At 46.6% G+C, this 26691-nt stretch overlaps 2 protein-coding genes and 1 long non-coding RNA gene across 4 annotated transcripts in view; 2 read left to right on the top strand and 1 right to left on the bottom strand.

The window, feature by feature from the left end:
- The window catches only part of FSIP1 (fibrous sheath interacting protein 1), a 197334-nt gene extending 194532 nt beyond the window's left edge, over positions 1-2802 (top strand). Inside the window, exons 12-13 of one of the 2 annotated variants that reach the window (XM_045450074.1) lie at positions 1078-1163; positions 1264-2802. In XM_045450074.1, the coding sequence (XP_045306030.1) occupies positions 1078-1124 (47 nt within the window). In that variant the 3' untranslated portion in view covers positions 1125-1163; positions 1264-2802. Of the gene's footprint in view, positions 1-1077 lie in introns of both variants that reach the window. The other variant, XM_045450073.1, reaches the window with a different exon arrangement.
- Positions 2803-5235: 2433 nt separating this feature from the next.
- Positions 5236-20976, bottom strand: THBS1 (thrombospondin 1). The gene is made up of 22 exons (XM_045450072.1): positions 20786-20976; positions 20097-20192; positions 19282-19841; positions 18280-18355; positions 17783-17982; positions 17548-17670; positions 16546-16639; positions 14942-15115; positions 14469-14645; positions 13998-14171; positions 13616-13743; positions 13352-13504; positions 12749-12967; positions 12187-12294; positions 11508-11667; positions 11280-11398; positions 9816-10050; positions 9407-9634; positions 8965-9236; positions 8434-8531; positions 8190-8329; positions 5236-7355 (listed from the first exon to the last, which is right to left on the bottom strand). The coding sequence occupies exons 2-22, from the start codon at positions 20161-20163 to the stop codon at positions 7348-7350; spliced, it is 3513 nt and encodes a 1170-aa protein (XP_045306028.1). The 5' UTR covers positions 20164-20192; positions 20786-20976; the 3' UTR covers positions 5236-7347.
- Positions 20977-21076: 100 nt separating this feature from the next.
- On the top strand, positions 21077-22590 carry LOC123583193. The gene is made up of 2 exons (XR_006704769.1): positions 21077-21429; positions 22013-22590. It is a non-coding gene; the product is annotated as an uncharacterized LOC123583193 (long non-coding RNA).
- Positions 22591-26691: the final 4101 nt, after the last annotated feature.

The following is a 26691-nucleotide window of genomic DNA, read 5'->3' on the forward strand; positions in this document are numbered from 1 at the left end:
CTCTGCATTATTTCATAGTCCATTGAGGAAGGCAGGAACTTAAGCAGAGAACCACAGCAGGGGTGAGACAAGTGTAGTAAGAGCTTCTGGACAGGTGCACAGCAATACCACAGACAGGATGATGAACGTGGGGAGATGGGGAAGTGGCATTTAAGTTGAGCCCCCAAGGATGATGATCTTTTACTGGGTGGGCGAGAAGCGGAACACTCCAGATAGAAGAAATAGTATTTGCGGAGGCCTGGGTCACGGTCTTATCCTTATCTCAGGGGTGGGATATTGAGGTCTGTTTCTCATCTATCCCACCTTCCTCCCTGCTTAATATTTCTTCTCCGTGTGTTCACAATATCACTGCATTTCTCACTTCACTCTCTGAAACTCCAGATCATTTGTCATTAATTAAAAGATTAAAAAAAACATTACTGACATATAATTTATATACCTGTATTCATTTCCTGTGGTTGCCACAACAAATGATTACAACAGAAATTAATTGTCTTGAAGTTCTGGAGGCCTGAAGTCTGAAACTAAAGAGTCAGCAAGGCCATGCTCTGCCTGGAGACTCCAGGGAAAAATGCCTCCCTGCTTCTTCCATTGTCTCAGGCTATTGAGAGGCTATTGCTTCTTTGGTTTCCTTGCTTTGTGGTCACATCATGCCAATCTCCGTCTCTGTTTTCACATTACCTTTTTTCTCTATGTGTGTCTCTCCAATCTCCCTCTGCTTTTCTCTCTTATTAAAGGTTATTTTTTGAGAGAGAGAGAGCTCGTATGTGTGCATGTAAGAGTGGGGAAGAGAGAGAGAGAGAGAGAGAGAGGGAGAGAGAGAATCTCAAGCTGTCAGCAAGGAGTGGACTTGGGGCTTGAACCCATGAACCGTGAGATCATGACCTGAGCTGAAATGAAGAATCGGATGCTTAACCAACTGAATGACACAGGCATCCCCATACCTCTACTTTTCTCTTCTAAGGATGTTATTGAAAACAGGACACATCTGGATAATCCAGGATGCTCTCATCTGAAAAATAGTTATAGTTTTAGTTATATCACCTAAAAACTGTGATTATTGTTTTCAATGTGCAGATGAAGAGGAGACTGAAGATGTGACAGAAGAATGGAAAGAATCTTGAGCGATGACTTTCTGGGCGTGCTTGCTTTGAAGGAAGTTGGTAAATTAAACTGTTTTCTGAATTCTTACATTCATTGACTGCATCTATAGAGACCATTCCTCAAATACTGATTTTTAATATTTGGATTCTCTCTTCCTAGGTTTTGCTTCTTTGATATTTTTGAGACATGGGGTGCATTTGGTCAGTGATTTTTTTTTCTTCACTGAAATGCCTGGTGAAATTGTGTTTTATTGCTAATCTTGCAACATCAGGGATATGTTATAAAACCAACATTTTATGTATGTGTGTGCTTTGTTAAAACTAGTTGAAGTACTATGATGACTTTGTATTTGATTTTATATGTTACAACTTCATTGTGATTTAGACAGATGGAATCACTATGAATTCTTATTTGGGCCCTGATTTTCCAGCTTTCTTCCCGTCTGGTGCCTGTTAAGTACAACTTGCCATAGAAAGAAATGAATTTTCTCAACAAAACAATGTTAGCATGGACTTTGCTTCCTTACTAGCAGTGGTATTTTGCTCAAGCAAGAGTTTGATTTACTTGAATTACTTGATTTTTATTACCATTTATCATCTTGCAGAATTTGCCTTTTAGAATGCAGCAAATAAATCATCCAGATTGGAAGGAGTTTATATGTCAGGATTTTGAGCAGAGGTTCTGTGCTTCACTTTAATTGAACTGCCTTAATCACATTCTCTCTGAAGCAAATTCTGTGGCTGCGGGATGGACTCTGATGATTGCTATAGTCCAGGATTCATGCTTACTGTCCTAGATGGAAGTTAGGTTAATCTCCCTGGAATAACCTCTAGAAACTAGGGGCAATCGTAAAGAGTCAGCAGTAACAATGAGTGTTGAGGAGGAAGTGAACATATATCCACTGCAATTACTAACTTTCTACTTTCTCCCAATGAGAATACTATGGTAAACCCTCTAAATTTAAGTAGCTAGGAGACCAGAGGGGATAGATACTAATTAATTAGTAAAATATTAAATAATTTGTTCTTGCTCCTCTCCATTGGACTTACAGATGTCATAGAAAGAGACCACCACTTTCTAGGTGTTAACTTAATACACAACTATTATGAAAGGACCATATGAAGAGGTCTCCTATGACCTCTTCTATGACCTTCTTAAGGTCATACTTATGCGGCAGGGATGGATGATATTCTTAATCAAAGCGCCATAAGCACCACATAGAGAGGGCAAAGGGAAGACACTCACACTTTTTTCTCCAGAGTGCATTAAAAAAAAGAAAAAAGTAGAATGCAGCAAATAAAGATGAGCTACTTCAGAAATGTTCTGGGGTACTATTGAGAGAGAGAGAGAAGTTTTGTCTAGTTACAAGTCAGTAACTTGGATTCATGAGAAAATTTTATGTCAACACTTTATACAATGAATTAGCACTAAGTCCAATTTATTTCTGATGAAAAAAATGAGTTAACTATTGTGCTACCTTTAATGAAGGTTGGGGTAATAGGTATGTAGCATGATTCTTTTTTGCTCACACACATTTTCATCTGCTGATAGTTGAGGATGTTAATGATTGCTTATATCACATTTCCTTGACTTTGGAAAATAAACTCTATAGCTATTACATTTAGAGGAATGGATAAGTGATTTCTTTTTTGAGCCTCCTTTTTCAGTTTACATTAAACTAACAATGGTTCATATTGATGTCAATGTGTGACAGTGCGATTTATCTTGTCGCTGAGTTTTGTTGGGGGAGGGTACCAGCAGATGTTAAAGTCGTGCTGTTGGACGCTCCTAAAAATGACACATGCATTGTAAAGTTTGGGTCAGGGGAGGGGTGTTATGGGTGGGAATTTGCAATGGTGACAGAGAGGAGCCATTTTTGCCCATCAAACTTTATGAAGAGCTCAGGTTTCTAAATCTCTGTGCTTCTGGTATTTGAGTGTGTGCAGTGGGGCTGGTTGGGGGGGGGAGTTTTGTTGGGGGTGGTGAGAGCTTATGGCTTTCTAATGTGTTTCTGCAAATGGTATTTGAGGCATACTGAGCTTTTCTGTTATAGGAGTTTAAGAGAAGGGAAGGAATACAGAATGATCTCAAGTAATGGATTTTTTTCATGAAAAGAGGTGACACAGTTCATTCCTTAGCATGTCAGCTGAAGGTACTTCTAACAAGGATTGGTAAGCTAAATTTAGAATACAATTCAGATGAGATCAGGTGCATTCAAGGGATACAATATAATTCAACGCAAAGGTTCCAGAATTTTTTAAAAAAATGTTACCCTGATAGGGAAAGTGTTCTTATTAAAAATCAGTGTTATTATTTTAAGGTTCCCTCTAGACCTGAGTCTTTCCCCCAGAACAAGATCGAGAAGAAAAACTATGAAAGAGCAAGAGCTAGCTCCTATTAGAAACAAATTTAGGATCTTAAAATTGAAGTTTTTTTGCTTATGATTTGTCAGGAAAACTACCCGCACCACCTTTATTGGAAATCCCCACAGGACCTAAAGTTTATTGCCCTTTAATCCAATTGTTTCTAAAACACATGATCGTAAACTCTCTTAGCAGGAAAACTCTCTTAGCACCTTGATGGCATAATCTTAGTTCTTAACAAGCCTTTTATTTCCGTACAATCTACCGATTTGAAGGTCAGTCTCAGAGTAAACACGAAGGATACCTGGGAAAATAGCTCCCGTTCCTGGACACTTTTTGTGTCCTATCAGGATCTTTACAGTTCCTGTAGGTTTGCTCCTTAAAAAGTGAATTGGGGTTGCCTGAGGGGCTCAGTTAAGCATCAGATTCTCGATCTCAGCTCAGTCTTGATCTCAGGGTCATGAGTTCAAGCCCCGTATTGGGCTCCACGTTGGACCTGGAGTCTACTTTAAAAAAAAAAAAAAAAGTTAATTAGAATTCTCTCCTAAGACTTGCCATGTTTGTGCTCCTCTGAGAAGGGATGATGTCCTGTTTCAAAGAATTATCTTTCAGATCAGTTTTCCAAACTCTGTAGCCCTTTTTGATATCTTATAGTTCTTTATTCTTTACCTAGGCACCATGAAATGATTTGGTAATTTATACTTCTGTATGATTATGCTGCCTTAGATGGGAGAAGTATTTTTTTTTCTTTTAATGTTTACTTATTTTTGAGAGAGACAGAGACAGAATGCGAGTGGGTTAGGGGCAGAGAGAGAGGGAGACACAGAATCCGGAGCAGGCTCCAGGCTCTGAGCTGTAAGCAGAGAGCTTGACCAGGGGCTTGAACTCACAGACCACGAGATCATGACCTGAGCCGAAGTCAGACGCTCAACTGACTGAGCCACCCAGGTGCCCCGGGGGGAAGTGTTTTTAGAATGAGAGGGAAAATCAACAAGAATCTGTCTCAGCCAGTCATGTGTGGTGTTTCATGGACCCCCAAAGCCAGACCTTTAACCTACTCACAAGATTTCTGATTGTACTTGTTGTTATTAAAACTGGAAATTAGTCAATATTTTGCTTTCATTGTTAGCTCACCCATACTCAAGTTCTGCTTATTGTAATGCTTTGGTCTTCTCTTTAAAAACTTGATACTTGATGTGTATTTTTTGGAATTCTTCCAAATCCTTTTAGTCCTGTTTTTGACCAAAGGTAAATTCATCTTCTGACAGGGGATGTCTATAAAGTTTGGCACAATTTGGTAATGCCGGTTCCTCCCTCATTCACACTTCTAACGCTTCTCGACATGTAATTGTGTGCTACCTATCCAGTGCCGTCATGCATGGGCCAGAAAATGTAGCCGTGAGCATTGTGTGCACCTCGCTTAATTTTTTTCCCCTTGTTTTCATTGTTCTTTTTAGAAACAGAACTGTACTCTGAAATGGACTCAACGTTTAATTACCTTTCTAAAACATAAAATTGTATCCTATTGGGGTCCACCTTTTGAGTCCTTGCTTTGTTTTCAATAGGGCAGGCTAATGTTTTGTTCTTATTCCACAAATGCAGCAAATGTGTTTTCCAAGCAAATCAGCCACCTTCAATTGGATAGAAACTGTCAATGTTACTAATATTTACTGTAATGTCTTGTGTATGTTGTATTGGTTTAGGAATGGAGTTTACCCACACCTCATAACAAAGCCAGTAGAGAATAAATAAACATGGATACAGTAAGTATAAATATAAATTTCCATATGATTTATTGTCGTTCCTTGTACGTAACAGTAATATACAAACTTACACTGCTTTTAGAATGTAAAATGGATAAAAATGTGTACAAAAAAAGCACATTCCTAGAAAAAGGTATTGGTAAATAGTAAAAACTGGGGGGTAACAAGCGAAAAACAAATCAAAAACAAAACAAGAACCCCAACAATTCTTCAATTCAGTGTGCAAACATTTTATAAAAATAGAAATACTAACTCTACAGGCAGTATTTCCTGATAAATTATTTAAATAGCGTATCTACACAATCTGAGATCTATTCCAAAGGCAATGAGAAAATAATTTATAAAAATAAAGCAATGGTATATAAGATAGAAAAAACATAACTTTCAGAAAATGTATTTAACATTTCAATGCTATTTCCTTATTGGGAATACTTTTCTGCAAAGAGTTTTTATACTATGTACAACATTGACTTTTTTTTTTTTTAAGGTACTACAGTAGCTTTAAGTTTGTAAGACACTTAAACTCTTTCTGCTTGATCCAAAAATTCTTTACTCAGTCACACAACAAATGAGGTAATATTTGTATATAAGTTTCACTTTTTTTTTTTTCTTTCCTCTTTTGGAAAAATGACAAAGTGTAGATGCTTTTCTTCTCCCTGGAAATAGGCACAAGGGATAGGGTACAACAGTATTAAAGGACTCTTGGCTTTCTTTTTCAAAGTTACAAACACTAGCAAATGGGCAACTGATTCCACTTGAAAAGACAAAAAAATCCCAAATCATTCACTCTGAGCACAAAGCAAAGAGCAGCCTGCTCTGCTGATTTTCCTTGTGCCGTTCTTGTGAGAGATTTGCTGATAAATCTCCACTACCTGCTGTCAAACACTTTCCACGTGAAACCTAGATTCCAGGTAGAACAGAGTTAATAAATAATCTGTATTTACAATCTTACAGTCATGAAGACTCCTAACGAAGATGATCCAGATAGTCCTTACGCTTCTTCCTGTTCCATGAATAGTCTTTCAGACAGATCCTCCAGAGTAAGTAAAAATAAATATTTTATATTGTAAAGTGTTTGTAAAACAAAAAAACCCAAAAAAACAAAAAACAAAAAAAAAAAAAAACTAACAAAACCCCCAAAAAACAAAAAACCAAAAACTACAGTCTAAGATAGTTGGAAAACTCCATGACACTCAAGAAAAAAAGAGAAAAGGAATGTTTTAGTTGAGAATTTTGTGCCTTTCTAACCATAAAAATACAAGCCCAGCTGCCCGTCTCTTTGGAGGCAGCCCGGTGCTGAGATGGTAGGTTTTGTTATTTTCCTGCTACATCTGCACAAGCTACGTCTGGAATAAAACCGACAATTTCATGGTAACCAGGCAGTGGCAGCCAGCACAGCCTTACAATGGTTTAATTCTCATTCCCTAGTTTGGTCACTGCAGGTGATGTCTAAGGGATGGGGTTCTGGGAGGGAGTCCCAAAGCCAGTCTTTCCCTCCCCTCCCTGCTTCTATTGAAGTGCCTATGTACGCGGTTAATCAGCTAACACTGGTCAGCATCATGAAATCCAGCAAGTCTTTCAATCCCCTGAAAATGATTTAGTACCGAACATGTAACAGCTCCACCTTTTCTTCATACAGTCATCTCTTGGGGCCACGCCCTCCCCTTAGGGCTTTGGCCCCTGCTCCTCCTCTTTCTAAGGGTCAAGCATGGTGGTTTGCCAGTTCTAGTGAGTCCTCCCTTCTCCCACACGCCTGAAAACGCTTTGGAGTCCACTGCTCAGAGATGGCCTCACGCTAGCACCCTACCCTGACAAAAACAGAGTGGGGCAGCCACCTGCCCACTGACGCGGGGGATGCTTTTGCTTTTTGGAAAGCAAACCAACGTAATTATTTCTGTTCTTGGAAGATTGTCTTTGCATTCAGAGGCTGTATGCTGAGTCTGATTTGGAAAACGGCATTTTCTTGAGACAAGTCCCATATCCTAGGAGTCCACAATGATACGCAAGCAGAGAAAAGGCAGGGAGGAGTGATCCTAGGGGTTTTCTTAAGCCCGTGGTTCCAGAAGGTGCAACACCAGCATTGGTTAGGATCAGTCTTTTGATCAACAGTCGGATGATTAGGAATCTGTTCAATAAACAAACACATAAATAGATAAGCCAATTGATTCATGAAGGCACTAGCGTTAACAGTTAACAAATGAACCTTAGCGTAGCTCTACTTTTATAGTGACAAAAGCTTAAGACTGTCAACTTATTAAATGTTAATGAGCTTGACGGAACAGGACCTTCCAGAGTGTATACACTATGCTTTCTAAAGCCTTCAGTGTTTAGGGAGTGTTCCACGTTCAGACTCAAAGATTACGTCATAATTTAAATCTTGAGTAAAATCCGTCTTTTTACTGACTGATCCTGGTAGGCATCAGGTCTTGGCCCAGTAAATATTAGACATTGTGTGGTAGGCCCAGCGCTGGACTGGAGGCTCAAGTAAGCACAGAGAGAAAAAGACTAAAAATAAACTGAGGTTCTAGTGAGAATTAATTGAGCCCATCAGTCTGACGGTAGTATACCCTTTCTACCCTTAGACACAAGGAAAGACTGGGCAGGCCCTCTTATGCTGGAATGTTGGGAATAAAACTAAGTAGTGTGTAAGGCACAGAAACAGGTCAAACTTGAAAGTAGTATTCATGGGGTCCAAACTGTACACAAGTTTGTCCACAGTTTATCTTTCTACTGGGAATGAGAGCACAGAGACTGCTACGCAAACTGAGGTTCTTAACAAGGAGTCCAGATTTCATAAGCCACAGCCTATAGGCCTTGTTTTTATCGTGGTCTTCAACAGCAAAATAGAAATAACCCGGTCTCTAAAACCATCTTTTAAACAGATGCTCCCAATGGGCACTCTCAATACTAGTCTTAATTAGAGATGTCAAACATGGGTTCACTGTATCGTTGCTCCTACCTCTGCATTCGTATTTCAGGTCGGAGAAGAACACCATTTCTTGAGAGAAGACAAACAACCCCAGTCTACCTCCAGCATAGGTTTTGTCGTAGATGGGTCCTGAGTCAGCCATGATTTTCTTCCCTTCGTACATCACCACTCTGCAGGGAAGAGAAAATCTCGTTAGTGACACTCCTAATTTTTGACCACCTCCTCCTTCCCCATCAGTGTGTGACTAACTGAAATGTAATCAGCACCATCTTACCTAATGAAACCCGTCTTCGGTCGGTGGCTGAGACGCCATCTGTAGGCAGTGAAATCTTTCCAGCCTATGTGACGAGGGTCATGCCACAGAGTGCGCACCTGAAGGAAAAGAAAAAGGTTGAAACATGGCTGAATCAAGATTTCTATTTCATTCTATAGGAAGGAGTACTTGAAGGGTACCAAATGGGCCTAAATTAGAGGGCTGCAATGTTGGATTTTTTCCAAGACCTTTCATTTGATGTGTGGCCTTGAATCAAGGAATCATGATGCGTTTCCTTGAAACACAGGAAGCAGAAAGAGGAAGGAAAGTTTGGTTTGAAGAGGCTGAAACGGTCTTTGGATTTGAAGGGAACTCTTGGTTACAGGGAGCTCCCCTCCCAGAGGCCGCCATTTGGTTTTTACAAAGCAAAACTTAATGCTGGGGTTGCTGGGGCTGGGAACTTGATATCTAAGACTGCCTGGGGCTAGTCTTGGCCAAAGCACAGGGTCCCTAGTGCTTGTCCAGCACCTTCCTTGGGGTCCTTGTTCTCACCTGGCCGGGGGTGTTTCCCGTGTGCCACAGGGCGTTCCGTAGGTGCTCGCCTGGCCCTGTTGTGGAGTTCACCACTTTCACAGAAAGGCCTGAGTATCCCTGAGCCCTAGTGGGGTTGGTGTCCCAGTAGGACTGGGTGACTTGCTTCCACATCACCACATAAAAGCGGCTGCTAGACTGGTAGCCAAACACAAATCCAGCATAGTCATCATCCCTCTCAGTGTTGATGAAGAAGGTGCCACTGAAGTCCACTGCATTAAACTCATCGTAACCTAGAAAATGAAAATGAGGCCAGATGTGGGTTAACAGCTGCAGCCCTTCAGAAGCTCCTGGGTTACATTCCCAGACATCCATAATACTTCAGGGAGACACCTAAGTGCCAGGTTTTACATTTGCTTCTTTCCCGTGTATGCACTTGTGTTTTGTTTGGAGAACTCCTTACCTACAGCAAGTCCTGGATCGCAGTTGACAGTCTGGACGAGTTCTTTACCCTGATGGCGCACCACCCAGTTAGGGTCATTTTGGGACGTCCCTTTGGGATCTAGAGGAATCATCTGGAATCGGCGGAAATCGGTCTCACTGATATCAATGTTTTCGGGACAGATGTCATCGATGTCTGGCACATTGTCATGGTCAAAATCATCTTTGCAAGCATCACCTCGACCGTCACCTAAGGTCAAAAAAGGCAAGAGTTCAGTGGAATTTTGAAATCTTGCTGGTGTCAGAAATTCACTCTCTTGTCTAAGTTGGCATATAGTGTTTTCATCCTCGCAATTATCCATTTGGTTTTGCTTTTATGGTCTCTGAGAGAGCCATGGTGTCAGTCTCTTAAAGTGGCTCCCCTAACTCACCGTCAGAATCCTTCTGGTCAGGATTGGGCACGAGTCTGCAGTTGTCCCTATCATCAGGAATGCCATCGTTGTCATCATCATGGTCACAGGCGTCTCCCTTGCCGTCCTTGTCATGGTCAGCCTGGTTGGCATTGGGCACATAGGGACAATTGTCCAGGTTGTTCTGGTGGCCATCTTCATCAATATCCTGATTGTTGTCACAGGTGTCTCCGATGCGGTCTGAGTCAGAGTCGAGCTGAAAGAGACAGAAGCCAACGGTAAACTGAGGTGTAAGTCATGACTGTTAAAGATGATTTACAGAAGATTCTCCCATGTTTAATATGGCCAGTGGGGTTTCAGGTCTGTAAGTTTCTGCCAGAAGAGAGCCAACCCTTCCAGGAGATTAAACGATATTAAAGAAATAAAATTTATGGTAAGACCCAAACTCCACAAACAGTGGACCCTCCGTGCCATTTGCTCTGCAACGTTATCCCAAAGATCCAGAACTTTATTGTTCTGGCCCCAAAGCTATTTATCCTATTGCTTTTTGTTTTCCAGGACCTCATAAGAATAAGCGCTATGAAGAAAAAGCTCAATCTATCATTTCTATAATCTTATACAATTTTCATTTTTAAAAAGCTGGATTCTGGGGTGCATGGGTGGCTCAGTTCACTGAGTGCCTGGCTTTTCATTTTGGCTCAGGTCATGATCTCATGGTTCGTTGGGACAGGGCCCCACGTTGGACTCTACACTGACAGCCCAAAGCCTGCTTGGGATTCTCTCTCTCCCACACTCTGTCCCTCCCCTGCTCGTGCTCTCTCTCTCTCTCGCTCTCTCAAAATAAACTTAAAAAAAAATCTGGTTTCTAAGTTTCTACAACAAAGCATTTGAGAAAAGAAATGCCTTAGCTTACATTGCTAGAAAATTATGGCCAATTACACATGAAAAGAAATATTTTCAGACATGGAATCTGTTCTGGCTCATGTATATTTGTAGCACTCTCTCACATAGGTAGAGAACAGAACGATCTGTGTGTCAGTCTTCAAAATTATCTGGCTTTTGCAAGTATTTTTAGTTGGAGGTTTTTTAACAGCCAGATTATATCCTTAGCCATGAAAATGGACATTAATTTTTTAAGAATCTTGTCTTCCATCTCAGTCTTAGAAACGATTAACATTACCAGAGTAGTCAGGTTTCTGCTTTGTGTAATTTATGTTGACCCTGGTAGATCACACAAAGTAAGTCACATGGACCTCACAGAAGACCAGAGTGAAGTTACAAGATGGTCACAGGGAAGATCTCTGGGACTCTGCAAGGAGCTCTCATCAGGCAAACTGTGTGTATGAAAATACCACAACTGGGCTAGGAGACCTCAAAGAGCCATGGGCACAAAACAGTTTGAACTCTTTAAGTGCTGTTTTCTTAGAAGCCTAACACGAGCTATTCCTGTACTCGCCTGGGAGGCTGTGCAAGGGGTCCACCTACCTGATCTGGATTGTGTTCCAGGGGGCAGTTGTCACACTGATCTCCGACCCCATCCATATCCGTGTCCCTCTGGTCCACGTTGTAGACGTACTGGCAGTTGTCTCGTTCATTGAGGATACCTGCAGGGAACGGGTGACCAGTAAGGGCTGGAATCTCTAGCCTCTGACGTTTTGATAAGCCACGCCCCCATATCCAGGCCTGCAGAGAAGATGGCCCCTGGCGCCTTACCATCCCCGTCGATGTCAGCGGCGCAGGCATCTCCTTCCCCATTGTTGTCTGTGTCAGCCTGATCTGGGTTGTGGTTGTAGGGGCAGTTGTCACAGCGGTCTCCCACGTCATCCCGGTCATAGTCATACTGGGCTGGGTTATAGTGGAATGGACAGTTGTCCTGAAAAAAAAAAAAGGGAGTATTTTACAACACTGTCCATGCAGCCAGCTCCAGCCTCAAACCGTATGTGTTATATACAATTGCAAAAATCTAACATTTTCTACTTCACGATCACTGTAGAAGTTAAAAACCCGGGCATAATGAATGAAAAACAGGTTCTCGTTTGTTGTGCGTCAGTGAAATGGAAATATAAGGACACCATCCCCGTTCTTTGTAGGCTGAAATAAATTGTCCTGCAACTCAGGTAAGAATGTGAAACATACCTGGGGAGCAGAGGGTCCTTGTTTATATATTGTCATTTCTTGTTCAAATTGGTGGGGGTGGGGATGGAAGGTCGAGATGAAAAACCAAAACCCTCATGTAAATATTCTCTTGGCAACATCTAGGCATTACAACTACCAGCGAATGACTATTAGCTTCTATATACACGTTTGGTTGGTTTTTCCTAGTACACGTACTGTAGTTCCATTGAATCCTACTAAGTAGAAGGAGAGAAGGACGACTGGAAAGCATCCTTACCCTGTCATCTGGGATTTTATCATTGTCATCGTCGTCATCACAGGCGTCGCCAATTCCATCCTTGTCATAGTCTTCCTGCCCGGAGTTGGGAAGGTTGGGGCAATTATCCTGGAAAGAGAGGACCCACATGACAGCTGCAGACCGTGTGCCCGGCTCTCGGCTCACGCGTGGGGCAGGGCCCCCAGAAACAGCACACCGAGAGCGAGTCGAATGCTGTGCTCCCTGATGGGGTGTATTTTTTAACAGGAAGACAAGAAATTAAGCATTTTCCTGGGGGCATAGATCATTTGTAGAAATGCTGTGCGCTTTATGCGTGCTGGGAACGCAAGTCCCGCTCCACTGGCGTCTGGGAGAAACATGACCAATTCTGGAGCACACCAGCCAAAAGGGTCTGCCCTGTGCACGTACTTGGCACCAAGTGACTTCATGTTAAGGATTCGTGCCGTTCTGCCTTTGTGTAATTTCATCTGTTGGTTTCATTTGCAAACTTCAGGCATTTAAAATTGCGTGGCCTCTTCTGCGGATCAGGGGAATGTGGATTCTTTCAGGAGGCAGGCTGTACCTTTTTGCAGTGGTAGGTGGCATTGGCCACGCACACCAGGTCCTCGTTGGGCCAGCCGTCCAGGTCCGTGTCCTCACCGCAGATGATGCCATTGCCTGCGTAGCCGGGCTTGCACTCACAGCGGTACATGGGGTCACTGTAATGGCCCAGGTAGCTGCACTTGGCGTTCTTGTTGCAGTCGTGTGTCCCATCTGTGCAGGGGTTGCGGGGCTTGCATACCTGGGGGCGACAACATCCTGATGTGCATATGCAGAGCCTTCGAGAGTCCCCAGATCCCGCTCCTCAGTGAGGAGGAGTGTGGGGTACTCTGTCCGTCCCTCTTCCCTGGCCCCTGCGGGTGTCCTAGCCCACCAGCTCACAACTTGCTCCAGAGCAGCATTTTCAAACACGACGGACGATTTTTCCCCTGCTGCCTTTACAATGGGGTTGTCCTGTCCTGTTTCTAAAACCTCGACTGGACACTGAGCCTTTTCCCTATTTCTTTGTGGAGGCTGGGAAATGCCATGCCCGCCTTTCCTGGCGGTTTCAGTGAAGCTCACCCCCCCCCAACACACACACACACACACACACACACACACACACTGGTCGTGTGGTCTCGTCTACCTGTTTGTTGGCGGTAGCATATTCCACACCCCGGCCGAAGGGCTGCGGGCCAGTGAAGCGTGGGGGGCAGGGCAGACAGTTGTAGCCCGGGTCTGTGTTCTCACACCTGTGCTCCCCGTTGTGGTTGAAGCAGGCGTCAGGTACTTCTTTGCACTATGGGAGAAAATGACAGTTTGCCTACTGTTCAGGGAACGCCACCCGAGGGGAAGACTGCGAATTCAGCCGTTTTTCTTAGATCTAGGCACTCGGCCATCGCTTCCTCACCTCATCGATGTCTTTGCACTGGATGCCATTTCCACTGTAGCCGGGGGGACAAGCACCACATTTCCAGCTGCCGTCAGGGTAACTGGTACACTTGACCCCAGCAAAGCAGGGATTGGACAGGCATCCATCTGGGATGAGAGAGACAGGCAGATGGTGGGTATAAGCGGCTGTTACTGCCACGCTCCTCACAAAACAATACGGTGTGAAACACTGTGGGGAACATGTCACTGTTCACTTGTTGAGGGGACTCCGAAACGCCAGGTGGACAGTGTAGTCAAAACACTCAGGGCCATTCACAGCGGGAGCATCCCCCGAATGCTGACCGTGGGTTTCAGTTACACAAAAAACCCAGGGTGGTTTTATCCGGGGCTGCATGACTCACCAATTGGACAGTCCTGCTTGTTGCAGATCTGGTTTTCTGTCGCATCACCAACGCAGTCCTTGCCTCCAAACTGGGGTGTGGGGTTGTTGCAGAGCCGGCTACGTGTCTGCACCCCTCCTCCGCAGGTGACAGAACAGATGTCCCACAGTGACCAGGGACCCCAGCCTCCATTGACTGCAAGAAAGTGAACCACATGCCAAAGTGAAGGTCCATTTTCTGACACCTCACCTCTCCTAGAAGACTCTCCTCACTTTGTCCGAGAAACCTCTCCTACTCGGACATAGGAGGACCACGTTTGTGAAGAGGGCCAGTTTGAAATGGTTTTCTGTTTTTTTCTTAAAAGAAGCTGCTGAGCATGCAGGACTTGGCTTCTACTTGTTCCCCAGGAAGTAACCTTTCCCCCCTTCATGGCCTGGCAAACAGGAGGCCATGGGTGCCCGGTCTGCAGGGGTGCGGCACGCTCTCACTCACTGGGGCACGCGTCTCTCCTGCAGGCCTTGGTCTCTCGAGCTTCGCCTTCACACGGCTTCCCGTTCATCTGGGGGCTAGGGGAATTGCAGAGTCGGATCCTTGTGATCACACCGTCACCACATGTCACAGAACAAGACGACCACGGGGACCAGTGGCTCCAGCCGCCATCCTGTTTAACTAAAATGCAAAGCTGATGGTTACAGGGTGTTTACCAGGGGTCAAGCTCTATGCTAACCGTTTGAAATGCATCACCTAGGTGAAATCCTTAAAATAACCCTATCGAGAGCTATTATCCCCAATGTGCAGTTGAGGAAAGAGCCGCAGGGAGGGGAAGCTGTGTTCAGGGGTGCACAGGTGGGCAGAGTTGGGGTTCAGATTCAGACCATCTAGAAACTGTCGCCTTAACCTCTATGCTCTGGAAGCGGACAAGGACAAGTCAGCTCTCCACACTCCTAAGGGGCCACGATGCTCACATCTCTTGTCACACTCCTGAATGTGGCAGGTCCGCGTCTGGACGGAGGAGCCCTCGCAGCGGTTGTTGAGGCTGTCGCAGGAGCGACCGCGCTGCTGGATTCCATTGCCGCAGGTCACAGAGCAGGAGGTCCACTCAGACCATGGAGACCAGCCATCATCTGCAGAGTCGCTGGCTGCAGAGGAAGCGGGGTCATTTAGTGTGCGATCACCAAGATATGCTGTTGTTTAGACTGTGCTCCTCAGGACCTCCTTCCTTTGCCAGAGGGTGAAAGGCAAGGGGTTTCTTAGGCCAACAGCCAAAAGGTTTACCCCCTGTCATTGCATTACAGCACCGGGGTCAATGAAGGCTCAGCCTGGGTCAGCACCGCGAAGCCTTCTCCCAGTAGCATATGTTCACCTATTCATGGGGTCTCCTTTCTCAGCATTTCCAGTGGCTTTCCCTTTCCTGACTGAAGAGAGCTGAGTAGGCATTTCTAGTCCCAGGCTTCCAAGACCAGGAGATCTGCAGGCAGCTTATACGAGTCACTTTGGACATCGGGGGAGCCACAGACCATGTGTCTGGCAGGTGAGCTGGAAGCAGCGTGGCTGCTCTTGGCTCTGCCTCCAACTCGGTCATGAGGTTAATCAGTGCGCGGCTCCTCTTACCCTAGCATGTGGGGCCTGCTCTGCGCAGATTTTCACAAGACAAGGGGTGTGTTTACCAGCCACCCAGGCACCAGGACTAGGATCGCATGTAGCTGTATCAGACACAGGATCGAGAATTTGTTTCTCTTGCCATCAGCTGGAAGTCTTCCTAGCAATCCTGGACTGAAGTCCAGGACTCCACGAGTCTCCAGCTGGCTTTGTTCCCTTGAGCCCACACCTGAAGTGTATGCTGAGCAGAAGCAGTTACCCAAGCCATCATCCCAGTGTCAGTATCGTTAACACAGCCTCGATGAGGCTGCTTGTCCTGAGCTGTGGCCAGTGTGGAGTGTATACGTATAGGGGTGTGTGTGTGTGTGTGTGTGTACGGTGAGTGCTACTTTCCTGCTTTATTTCTTAGTTGTGATGAGGTCATTTTTATGACCTGTACGTACTACATTCAATATTGACTCAGCAAAGTGATTAACTTATACTGCCCACAAAAACCAGGGGACAGGGTGTCTGCCGTGGAACAGTATGGTGTCTGGGAGAAGCTCCCAGGGCCCCGAACCTGCTGTCATTCGTAGGCCTCCCTCCTATTCCTGCAGGTAAGACAGATGCAACTTTCAGACCCAATTAAGTCCAAAGCTTGCACTACAGACCGTCTATTTCTCTGCTGAGATTTTTCTTAACTCTAGGCCATCGTGTGGAATTCTAAAAGGCAGCCAATTCAGAGCTAGTGCTGCTACAAATTCATCTCTCCTTTCTTCAGAGCATCAAGTCAAAATTAATAAGCTATACCAAGATCATTATCGCCTATATGGCAGCCAAGCCATCAGTTAACCAGATGCTGCAGCAAGAAACTGAATTAAAACACACAATGGAAATGGGGGTGGGGCTCTAGTGTCCTGTTCAGCGGTCCAGGGTTTATGGAGAACTGAGCTAGTCACTAAGGAACGGTTATGAGGTTTTAAGAACTTACGCCAACACCGTGGGCAGCATTCTCCATCGGGAACTGTGGCATTGGAGCAGGGCATGATGGGGCAGGACACTTTTTTGCAGATGGTAACAGAGTTCTGGAAGGCAAGAGGGAGAAATGGGTTACTAAGTGTGTGGCAGGCAGAAGTTTATATACTGTAACATTTCAAGATGAAACACAGTCCTGGGTATAAATGCTCTACTGGAAGGGCTTTAGTACATCTGTCTGTCCTATTTGTAGCCACCATATTGTGGAGACCATTCTATTGCTAGCTACTTATCACTCCATGCCCTAGAGAGGTCTTTCTTGATTGCTACGTAGTGGTAGAAGTGACAGCACAAAGAATTCATCCGAAGGGAACCACTGAACATCAGGAGCCAAGTCTTTCCATCTGTGTCTGAAAATGAACTCAAAACTCAGCCAGGGCTTTTAAATTTTAAAATGTTCTCTTTATAGAGAAGAGATCAATGAGCATTTTTCCCGCTTCACATACAGATCTGGATTTGCATTTAAGCTCGGCTTTGCTCGGTGAGTCAGGCAAACCCTCCAAGTGGCTTCCGGTGGCACTCGGGACAGTTAGTGACAGACACCGCCAACAGTGCGGAGGTAAGTAGACAGTTACGTCCTAACGGTGTCGGGCCAAGTGATTTGAACAACCAGTACTGTACTATGGGAATCTCGGGGTCATTGCTGAATACAGGTCAGGGGCTGGGAAAATAAAAGGAATGTTCCAACCAGGTCTCATTTACCTAACATTCAACACTTAGCCTTTGCACTAAACCGGGCAAATTAGATCAGATGTCTTAGCAGACTTATCTTTCAGATACTTGGCCTGGGGTATAATTAAGACTTTGAAAAACATTCTGAGAGTTTCAAGATTTTACAGAGGTCACAACTGCGTCTGGAGAACAATCCACTTTGGTATCAGGCCAACTGGGTATTTCCCTAGAGACTGGCCCCAAACACATGCCATCAATTCGTATTTCAGTCTGTAACGATCCCCACCTGACAGCGACACTCCGTGCAGCTATCAACAGTCCATTCCTCGTTATTCCTGTACTGAACTCCGTTGTGGTAGCAGAGGGGAGGCCTCCTCAGCTCATTGGCCAACTCCTTGTTCTCTTCAGTCTAGAAGGGAGAGACAGGCCATTAGTGCCCAACTTCATTTTCAGTCACTTGGGGTCACCTGCGATACACCTTCAGCTGCTCATGCTAAAGGGCTGGGGGAAGGGGCACTGACCACTTTGCGGATGCTGTCCTGGAGCGTGGTCACGATGGTGCGCAGGCCCCTCAACTCCAGGACCATGCTGGACAGCTCATCGCAGGAAATGCCACAGATGGCTTGCAGATCCTTTGTCTTGTGGCCAATGTAGTTAGTCCGGATGGCAGGGCTGGAGCCGTTTACCACGTTGTTGTCGAGGGTGAGAAGGACGTTGGTAGCTGCCAAGGAAGAAAGCAATACAATGAGGAAAGAAATGGAAGGTCTTCACACGGCTGCTCTCACCAGCCAGCCCCTGGAGTTCCTACTTGTAAAGACAGGACACCTGGGGTGAAGGACACAGGTGGAGGGGAGGCACATGTGTAAAAGGGACCTTCAAGAGTGATCTACATGTATCTTTTAACCAGGTCACCTGGGGTAATTTAAGCATGACCACCATTACTTAAGTTTCTCAGCTTGGTTTGGGTGGCGCTTCCCCAATTTCCTCATATGCCCCCCCAAAACAGAATGGTACTCACAGCTCGAACAGCCTTTGTTCCTGAGGATAGCTTCTGGTGTGGTTCCGAAGACGAACCTCACATTCTGCAGCACCCCCTGGGGGCAGAGGACACACATTACTTGTCGAGTAGTGTTGAGTGGGGGCGGGGGAAATGGGTGGGAGAGAGGGTTTATGCCAGGAAAAGCACACAAAGGAGGTTCTAACAGTTTGAAAGAGCGCGCTTTAAAGATCACCATGTCAAAATAACACGCCAACATAAACTGCCAAACAACTTCACCATCTTAATTGGGCCTTCTGCCAAGTCTTCAGTATTTTACAAGGAAATCAGTTTTCAGCCCACTTGGATACACAGGAAATGGAATCGGACACCAGGGACAGAGGATATAACGACACTCTCCAGTGTCAAAGAGTTAGATGTGGGAGTTTCAAAGCCCGGGTTGCAAAGATCGAGACGTTTAAGCAAGGAAGAAGCCGTGGCAGCAAATAAGCACTATTTGAACCTTTTTGAGAGCGGCTCCTGGGACTGGCTACATTCCCATGAGGAATCAAATGGCAAAGTGGTAAATACCATGCTCACACTACCCATTACGAGCTACATTACGGTTGGTAGAATGCATGTAAAGTAAGCCCTTTCCTTGCGAATAGCATATGAAGGATCTAAAGCTTGAACGGGCAGTTCTAGGAAAACCATTGCTTGCTTCTGTCAGTGGTTTACGAAGTGTGGTCCCCAGAACACCAACATTAGCTTCACTTTGAACTTGTTAGAAATGCAAATGATCAGGCCCCATCACGGACACACCGAAATCTGAATCTCTGCGAGTAGGGTGCAGGGTGCCGCAGTATGTGTTTTAACAAGCGCTTCAGGTGTTTCTGATGCGCCCTGAAGTTTGGGAACCACTGCCTTGGTCCCCAGGCAGTATTTCCTATACTGGAAACCCTGCCTCTCCTGCTATAGCGCTCCTGACAAGTCAGCTGCCTAGCAGTCGAACCCAAGGACCAGGAACTGGAGAAGAGGCCTCACCTGGAAATTGTCATTGACACCTCCTTTTGCGATGCGGAGTCTGGCAACGTTGGCCAGGTCCCTGGTGAAGATGCTTTGGATGGGGACATCCAGCTCGGCGTTCTCCATCTTCTCACAGTCGATGTACAGCTGGGCCCTGTCCTCCTGCACAAACAGGGTGATGCTCTTCCATTGGCCGGTCGCCAGGAGCGCTTCTTCCACCGACACCACATGCTGCATCCCCTGCACGGTTAGGCTCAGGTCCAGGGTGCCCGCCTTGCCATTGGAGACCACACTGAAAACCTGGCCAGAGTGGTCTTTCCGTTCTATGGCCAGCAGTGTGCCTCGGGTCTTCTTCATCTGCCTCAGGGAGGCCAAGAGAAGGAAGCCTTTCTCTGCCCGCACGGCATCCACCAGGTCTTGGAACTTGTCATCAGGCACAGGGGGGATCAGGTTGGCATCCTCGATGCGGAAAGCTGGGCTGGAAGAGTCAGGACCCTTCACCAGCCGGCGCCCAGAGCCCTTCCGGGCAGCGCCCGTGAGTTCAAAGATGTCGAACACGCTGTTGTCTCCCCCGGATTCTGTTCAACAGAGGACATACAATGAGCCTTCTAGGCTGTGGCCAGGATTGGGGACAAAGGGACAGGGCGAACACTCTGGGCAACCAGTGAAAGCACTAAATAAACGCCATGGTCAGAGGAAAACTGCGTTGTGATGTTCAATCAGGGCTCTGGGGAGAAACAGCTAGCAGTGGAGAGCATGACAGGGAGGCACACGTGGGGTAACCAGCACCTTCTCATCTTCCCCCCCCATCAAAAGGTATCATACAGACTCACCTGGAATACGGTTGGAGCCACATACATGCAACAGGAAGAGGACACTGAGTCCCCAGGCCAGCCCCATAGTGGAGCTGTTTGTGCCCAGCAGGGAGCCTGTAACAGGAAATACAGATCCTCAGAGGCAGCCAAGCAGGGAGGGTGGGCAAAAACTGGGGGCTGGGCTTGGGGCCAGGGCCCTGGGGGATCCCCCTTTGGCCCCACATTTGCTGGAATGAGGGACAACAGTATTTACTTTGGACAGGACATCAGAAAGAAAAAGAATCAAGGGGAGGAGACAACGGTTTTAAAGTTGGGGGGTGGCACTGGGGCAAAGACCAACAACTTGGGGACTTTCCCTTGGCAAGGCGAGGGTAAACAGTAGGACAAGGAGCCGCAGTCTCCGGGGTGCAGGGAGGCACAGGGAACTAGAGGTCTAGACGAGTGACAAAAAAGGTGTAGGGAGCAATGGAAGAATCAAAGAAAATCTTGTGGAAGGGGCGTCCTGACGAGTTGGTTTGTGAACCCCAAGCGGGAAAGAATAGCTCTGGAGCCCTTCCACGAGAAAAGTCTCCCATCAGCTGGGAGAGACAGCGGGGAAAGGCGAAGAGGTATGAGATCCGGGGTCCTTGAGGGGCTGAAGCCTCGGAGCTCGAGGTGTCTGGCCAGGGCAGCACCCGGTCCTCGGCGGCCACCTGGGGACTCCTTACCTGTGTGCACACGGGTGCAGCGACCCGGAGCAGCGGCTAGGGAGCAACGACAGGCGGCGAGTCCCGGAGAGGCGCGGGGCGAGCGGGGCGAGCGGGGCGCCCGAGGAGGAGGAGGCCGCCGGAGTCGGAGGCAGCGCCGGAAGGGCTCGCGGGAGCCGGGACTCTGCGGCCGGCTCGAAGGCAGTGGCTGGCGAGGCGGCGGAGCGGCGCGCTTTTAAAGGCGCGCTCACATTCCTGGGGATTCCTCTGGCCAATGGGAGGCGGCGGGGCAGGAAGCGGGAGGGGGGCCAGTCTGGGTTCCTCTCTCCGCCCCCCGCTGCCTGGCGCATAACTTTCCAGCTAGAGAGTGAAGGGAGGGGGGAGGCGGGGGTCGGGGCCGAGGAGCGGTGGAACTTCTCAGAAAAATAGGTGCCCGCCCACGCAGCCTTGGCGCACTAGCGCTCGGCACTTTGGATTCTGTAGTCCGGTGTGAGCGCCCCGAGCGGCGACCCGGCTTTGGCCGCCCCCGGGCCCATAGTGGTGGTGGGGGCGGGGGGGGGGGGTCGTCGGGCGGGATTTCAGGCAAACGGGTCTCCTTGAATACCTGGGCGACGTTTGACACTTGTGCACCGAGACCCTTTGCAAAGCCAGATGAGTCCGACGGGGTAAATGCGGCCAAGAGAGAACCAGTCGTTAAAGAAGTTCCCTCTGGGGGTATTTGGGGGCCCTCTTCCATCCACCGGGGGGGCGGGGTGTGCGACCACGCGCTCGGCCTCGCCTGCCCTTCGCCCGCCCCCCTACGGGCGCTGGGTGCGGGGCGCGTCGGCCAGCCGGGCGGTGAGCGGAGCTCGCGTTCCCGCTGCCCGTCGGGGCACATTTTCTGCAGCTGCCTGGCGCGCAGAAGGTCGCTTCTCGCCCCGGCTACGGCGTTCCCACGGCTGGCCGCTTGGGGGCGGCATGCGTATTCTGATGAAGGGCACCCGCGAGGACGGCTTCTTTCTAGTCAGGAATGTTAAGGAAACTTACTCCTGTCCTCTTCCCCCAAGCCAAAACTGAAATTGTGTCTTGAAAAACAGTTTTTATGCCCACTCGTGCTTCTTAACGTGACTCCCGGTTGGAGGATTTGTGGAACCATCTGGCTCTGGGGTCTTAAACTATTTACAGAACAGACCCAGAAAGTAATACGTTACCCTCTGCCTATCATTTTATTTCCCCTTTTCCTCCCTCAACGTTCTTTTCATTTTTCAGCTCCCGAAACCGAGGTGTGGGTTACATTTCTGCGGGTGCACCAATTGCCATGAGCGCGGCTGCTTAATGCTTCTGTCATTGGAAGTCTGGTCTCCAAACCACCGTCTCAAGCCAGCATGACTCCAGCTGCCTGGAATTCCATTCATCTCTAAGGGCCGGGATGTCAGCAGCCACACTTCCCCTGCTGTGGCCCTGCACTGTCAGGCTGGCCCTGAGACACAGGACGCAGGTAGTAGCCTCACCAAATAAGGAGCTGTGCCACAGGCTGGGGAAAGCCCTTTGGTTCACCTTCCTTCTCAGTCCTCACACCTGGCAGGACTCCTAACTGCTGGAAACGCCCACGACTTTGCCTTCATCACAAGGGCCCTGTCGCTTTTCTTGTGTGGGAGTGTTGTGTGACAACATGCACGTGTGTGCGGATTGCGGTATCCGTGTTTTCTAGTTACTCAGTATACATCAAGTGCTTCTGGAAGATGACAAGTATGTTCCTAAGACACATGTTTGTTGGTTGCTCGAATAATAACTAAACCTGACAGATAGATTTCACGTGTTGAGAGACAGAAATAAAAGTTTCTATCAGATGATTCGTCAAATCAGATTCCTATTGTGGAAGTCATACGTAATGACTCATCCAAATAGATCTGAAGATTCCAGAGGCAGCAGCCATATATGTCCCTTTCCTTCCCTAGCTAGCTAGCATCCTGTTTGCTCCTGGAGAGGCATTTTTTTTTCTTTACAATTGCCAATAATTCTTCATAATATCAGCTACTTAGGAACAGTGTTTGGAGGGATAGCATGCTGATGCCCCCCCCCCCCCCCATTCCTTTCGCCCACTTGCTATTTTTATACAGATCAGCTGGGGGCTTCAGGTCTACAAGAAACCCACAGAAGCAGGATACATCTTTTCTTTTATAAAACAATCATCTCCCCTGGGCTTAGCCACAAGGATAGAGTAAAAGCTCCCTGGAATGCTCCCTCAGGGCTAGCTGCTTCCGTGACTAAGGGACCTTAGGAATCCCTCTGGATTTTTCTTGGAACTTGGCTTCTTTCAACAAAACAAGGAGAAGAATTTCATCCTCCAACATGCTTTACAGCTAGGAAGGTGCCCTGTATGGTGGCAGGGAAGAGCTGTCTTGTCAAAGAAAGCTGACAGAGGTGTAGGGGTTATTTATCTCAAACACAAAGGCCTTCCTCAGGTCACAAAGGTCCTTCTGTTGGAAGGGACCCATCACGGTGGAAGAGGTGTTTGGGCAGCTGTTAGAAACTCACGCACATTCCGGCTGCTCCGTGTGTGCTGCACATATTCCCTAGAAACCTAAATAACCTCTGGGAAGCTTTGAGAGAAGCAGGAATGAAAAAAAGAGTAAGAAAGCCTACACCTTTAATTGGGGGGATATTGTCCCTCTTGTATGTGTATATCCACATTTACAAATGCTGGGATTTCAGGCCAGTAATCTGACATGGACCTGAGTGATGGGTGTTCCAGGGAGACGGTCCAGTTCTCTCTTTGCCAAGTTGCCATCCTTGAGGATTATGTATTTAAAATTAAATTGTAAGGCATATGGTGTTTTGCTGTAGGATTTCCTTTTTCCAAGTTCCCCTAATTGGATGTGGGATTGACCTAAAAACACTGCCCGTAAATAGGAGGAAAGGACTGTCAGTAATACCTAGTTTAAAAATGACATGCGATTAAGGAGAGCAAGATAACTGAGAAAAAATTTTGCTTCTCTAGCAAAGAACAGCAAGGTGGGCTGTGATTTTGTGCAGGGATTCAAAAAAATACACTGCAGGTGTTTAGCCGTGGAAAATTTCTTCGAAGTGAGCAGCACCCAAAAATCGTGGAATTCTAGAATAGACCAAAATCATAGCATCTCTAAAATGAAGACATCACAAATTCATCGCCTCTGAATATTTTCCCTAGCTCATAGCTCAAAGTTGTTTCAGTTCAGCTGCCTTGATGGTCAGGGCCAGAGGGAAGTTTCCAACGGATTTTTCTTATTCTTCAGTCAAACAGCCATCCCCCTCCTTCATGAGATGTTCTCCAGTGGCTTTACGTTCCACTGTTTCTTCTTTCTGTGAAACTTTGAAACATGCATTATGTCTGCCATGTAACTCATCTGCTTACGTTCTTTAGTGTTCAGTTTTTCCGAATAACTTTTATTTTCTTATGTATAAGGACTCTATTGTAAGTACCCAAAGGCTTGGGCTTGGGCAGGGCTGTAATAGTTGAACTGCCAAATCCCTTTGTGCGCACGTGAATTTATGGCACAAAAGGACTGGACTACCCACCACCTCCCTAACCACTTGTGCCATTTCACGTAGATATGCCGTAGCTCTTGGGGTGCATGAGGGAACTCCCATACATTGCACCCCTCCCCACAGGACTGAGGCTGTACTCTCTGGGAACTGATCTCAGTAAGAAGGAGTAGAACTATTGGCTTCAGGATAACTGCCTTCACTTGATCTTAGCCAAAAGGCCGAGAAGCAGTAAGGATAACTGCCTTCTCCACGACCATCGTCCCCTTCCCAGACAGTGATTGATTTTGGAATTTGCATGTTATCCAATTCTGGCCAATGAAAAGTTTGCTGAAGGCTTCTGGGAAAAGTGCTTTCTTATTTTTGAGAAAGAGCTCTGTGAAATCAGGCTTTCTCTGGTTCCATTTGGACGTGAACAAGAATGCGATAAGCGCTGTTGGCCACTAGGGGAGCCAAACTTAGCAAGAGACCAACGCTGGAGAAGAAAGAGCAGAGACATAAAAAGAATGTAGTATGTTAGAACACATTTTTGAGCTTCTAAGGCTACCAGTCCTGAAGGCTGTCATATCTCCAGATTTCTCTGGATATGTGCTGCTTATTTAAGCCACTTTGTTCCTGTTACTAAGAGCCACAAACGTCCCAACGCGTGCAGCTCTTTTCCATCTGTCCGAATTGCCTTTTCACTCATACTTTGCTTGCACCTCTGCTGGCTTCTTTAGGATAAGAGAAACGAGAATAGGTCATAGGATAAAATATTTTAAGGACTCTGCACAGACATTATTCAAATGCTTTCTGGAGAAGTTGTGCCATTCTCTCTTTTCCTGTGCCTTTGCCAGCAGCCCACTAATTGCAGATACCCGGCACTGCTGAGATACACACAAAGGAAAGGCTATTGGGGAGTAGCTCACCCCGAGGGAAGGAGTTAGCAAATGGACCTGCTAGGAAATCGAGGACATGGGGTGAGAAGATGGAAAGACGAGGTGGTGAGATCTCTGCCTCTGGGCCCAGAGATGGAAGTGGGGAGGATTAGCAAGAAAGGGATGTGAGGGGACTCCTCTTAGCAGAAATAATGACAGGCCTCCAATGCCATCTTTGACAAAAGACCCGTCGGTCCTCTGGGCGGGGGTGCAGGGCTAACTTGGGTGGATGGTGAAAGCCTTGTTTCGCAGCAGCCTCTTCAGCTCCCCTTTCACACTCTTGTCTCTGTCCAACTTTTATTTTCTGCTTTCTTGAAGTAAAACTGACAAGTGAAATGGTCAGATATTGGCAATACATGCGCAACGTGCTGATTTGAAATATGTGCATATTGCAGAAGGGTTCCCTCCATCGAGTTAATGAACACATCCATCAGGCCCCATGGTTACCTTTCTGGTGCGTGTGAGAATACTTACGTTCTATTCTCCTAGCAAATGCCAATTATATAATATCATAGCATCAACTGTTGTCACCATGTCATGCATCAGATCCTCAGACCTTATACTCTGCGCAACTTTTATGCTTTATCATCTCAATGTCCTTCCGGAGCATTCATGAGTATGGGCTGGTTTGGGTTTCAGTGTGGGAACTTTTTCTTTTCTGTGTTTGCCACCTCACAAGAAGGGTGCACTTCCAAAGGCAGCCTCACAGATAAGGGGAAGGGAAATCACCGGTCGATGTAAGTGTAATGCATCCGAAGAACACCTCCTCCCTCCCTGTCTCTTCTTTCTTTCCCAGCACTTGAAATTCCTCCAAAAATAAAATCCTGGAACTTTTTAAGTCAGAAAAAAGAGCCATCTAGTCCAGCCACTCAGTTAATAGATGAGGAAGTTGGTTCAGAGAGGTGAAGTGACTTGAGAAAGGTCACAGAGCCTGTCGGTGGTGGAAATCCAGAAAACAGCTCTGGGGCCCTGACCTCCAGCTCAGTCTTTCCCTTGATAGCACTCTGCTGTTCGAGATTCATTTCATATGGTTTCAAAGATGTTTCAGTATTAAAATCAGCAGAAGAGCTTTCCAATTTGCCTTTTACGAACAGGGTATGAGAGGTGGGAGACCAGGAGGTGAAGGGAAGAGGGAGGAGGGAAGGGCAGAGCAGAAGATGCTGAACACATCTTGTTGACCAAAGCTGCGTCTGTTTTTCTTTCTGTTCTCCTCAGAGTCCCTGACTCTTGTGGTTTCCTGATTCTCTCCCTTGACTTTTCTGTAATACTTACTTCTGCTTCTGGGAGAGGTGCTACATTTTGGCTTGATGCTGGGATTGCCAAGTGCTTTAGAAATGCACCATCACTTCAGATTTACCCAGCCTTGGACACGATGGAGAATCACTTTTTTTTTTAAATTTTTTAATGTTTATTTATTTTTGAGACAGAGAGAGACAGAGCATAAACAGGGGAGGGGCAGAGAGAGAGAGGGAGATACAGAATCTGAAACAGGTTCCAGGCTCTGAG

The sequence above is a fragment of the Leopardus geoffroyi genome, chromosome B3 (genome assembly GCF_018350155.1).
Source record: "Leopardus geoffroyi isolate Oge1 chromosome B3, O.geoffroyi_Oge1_pat1.0, whole genome shotgun sequence".
Classification (NCBI taxonomy): Eukaryota; Metazoa; Chordata; class Mammalia; order Carnivora; family Felidae; genus Leopardus; species Leopardus geoffroyi.

Excerpts from the sequence above, each read along its gene's own strand:
- THBS1 (XM_045450072.1), bottom strand. The coding sequence starts at position 20,163 with ATGGGGCTGGCCTGGGGACTCAGTGTCCTCTTCCTGTTGCATGTATGT. Across the intron at positions 16,640-17,547 it reads GCACGGAGTGTCGCTGTCAG|AACTCTGTTACCATCTGCAA; the intron begins GTGGGGATCGTT and ends CTTGCCTTCCAG. Across the intron at positions 13,505-13,615 it reads AGTGCAAAGACATCGATGAG|TGCAAAGAAGTACCTGACGC; the intron begins GTGAGGAAGCGA and ends TTTCTCCCATAG.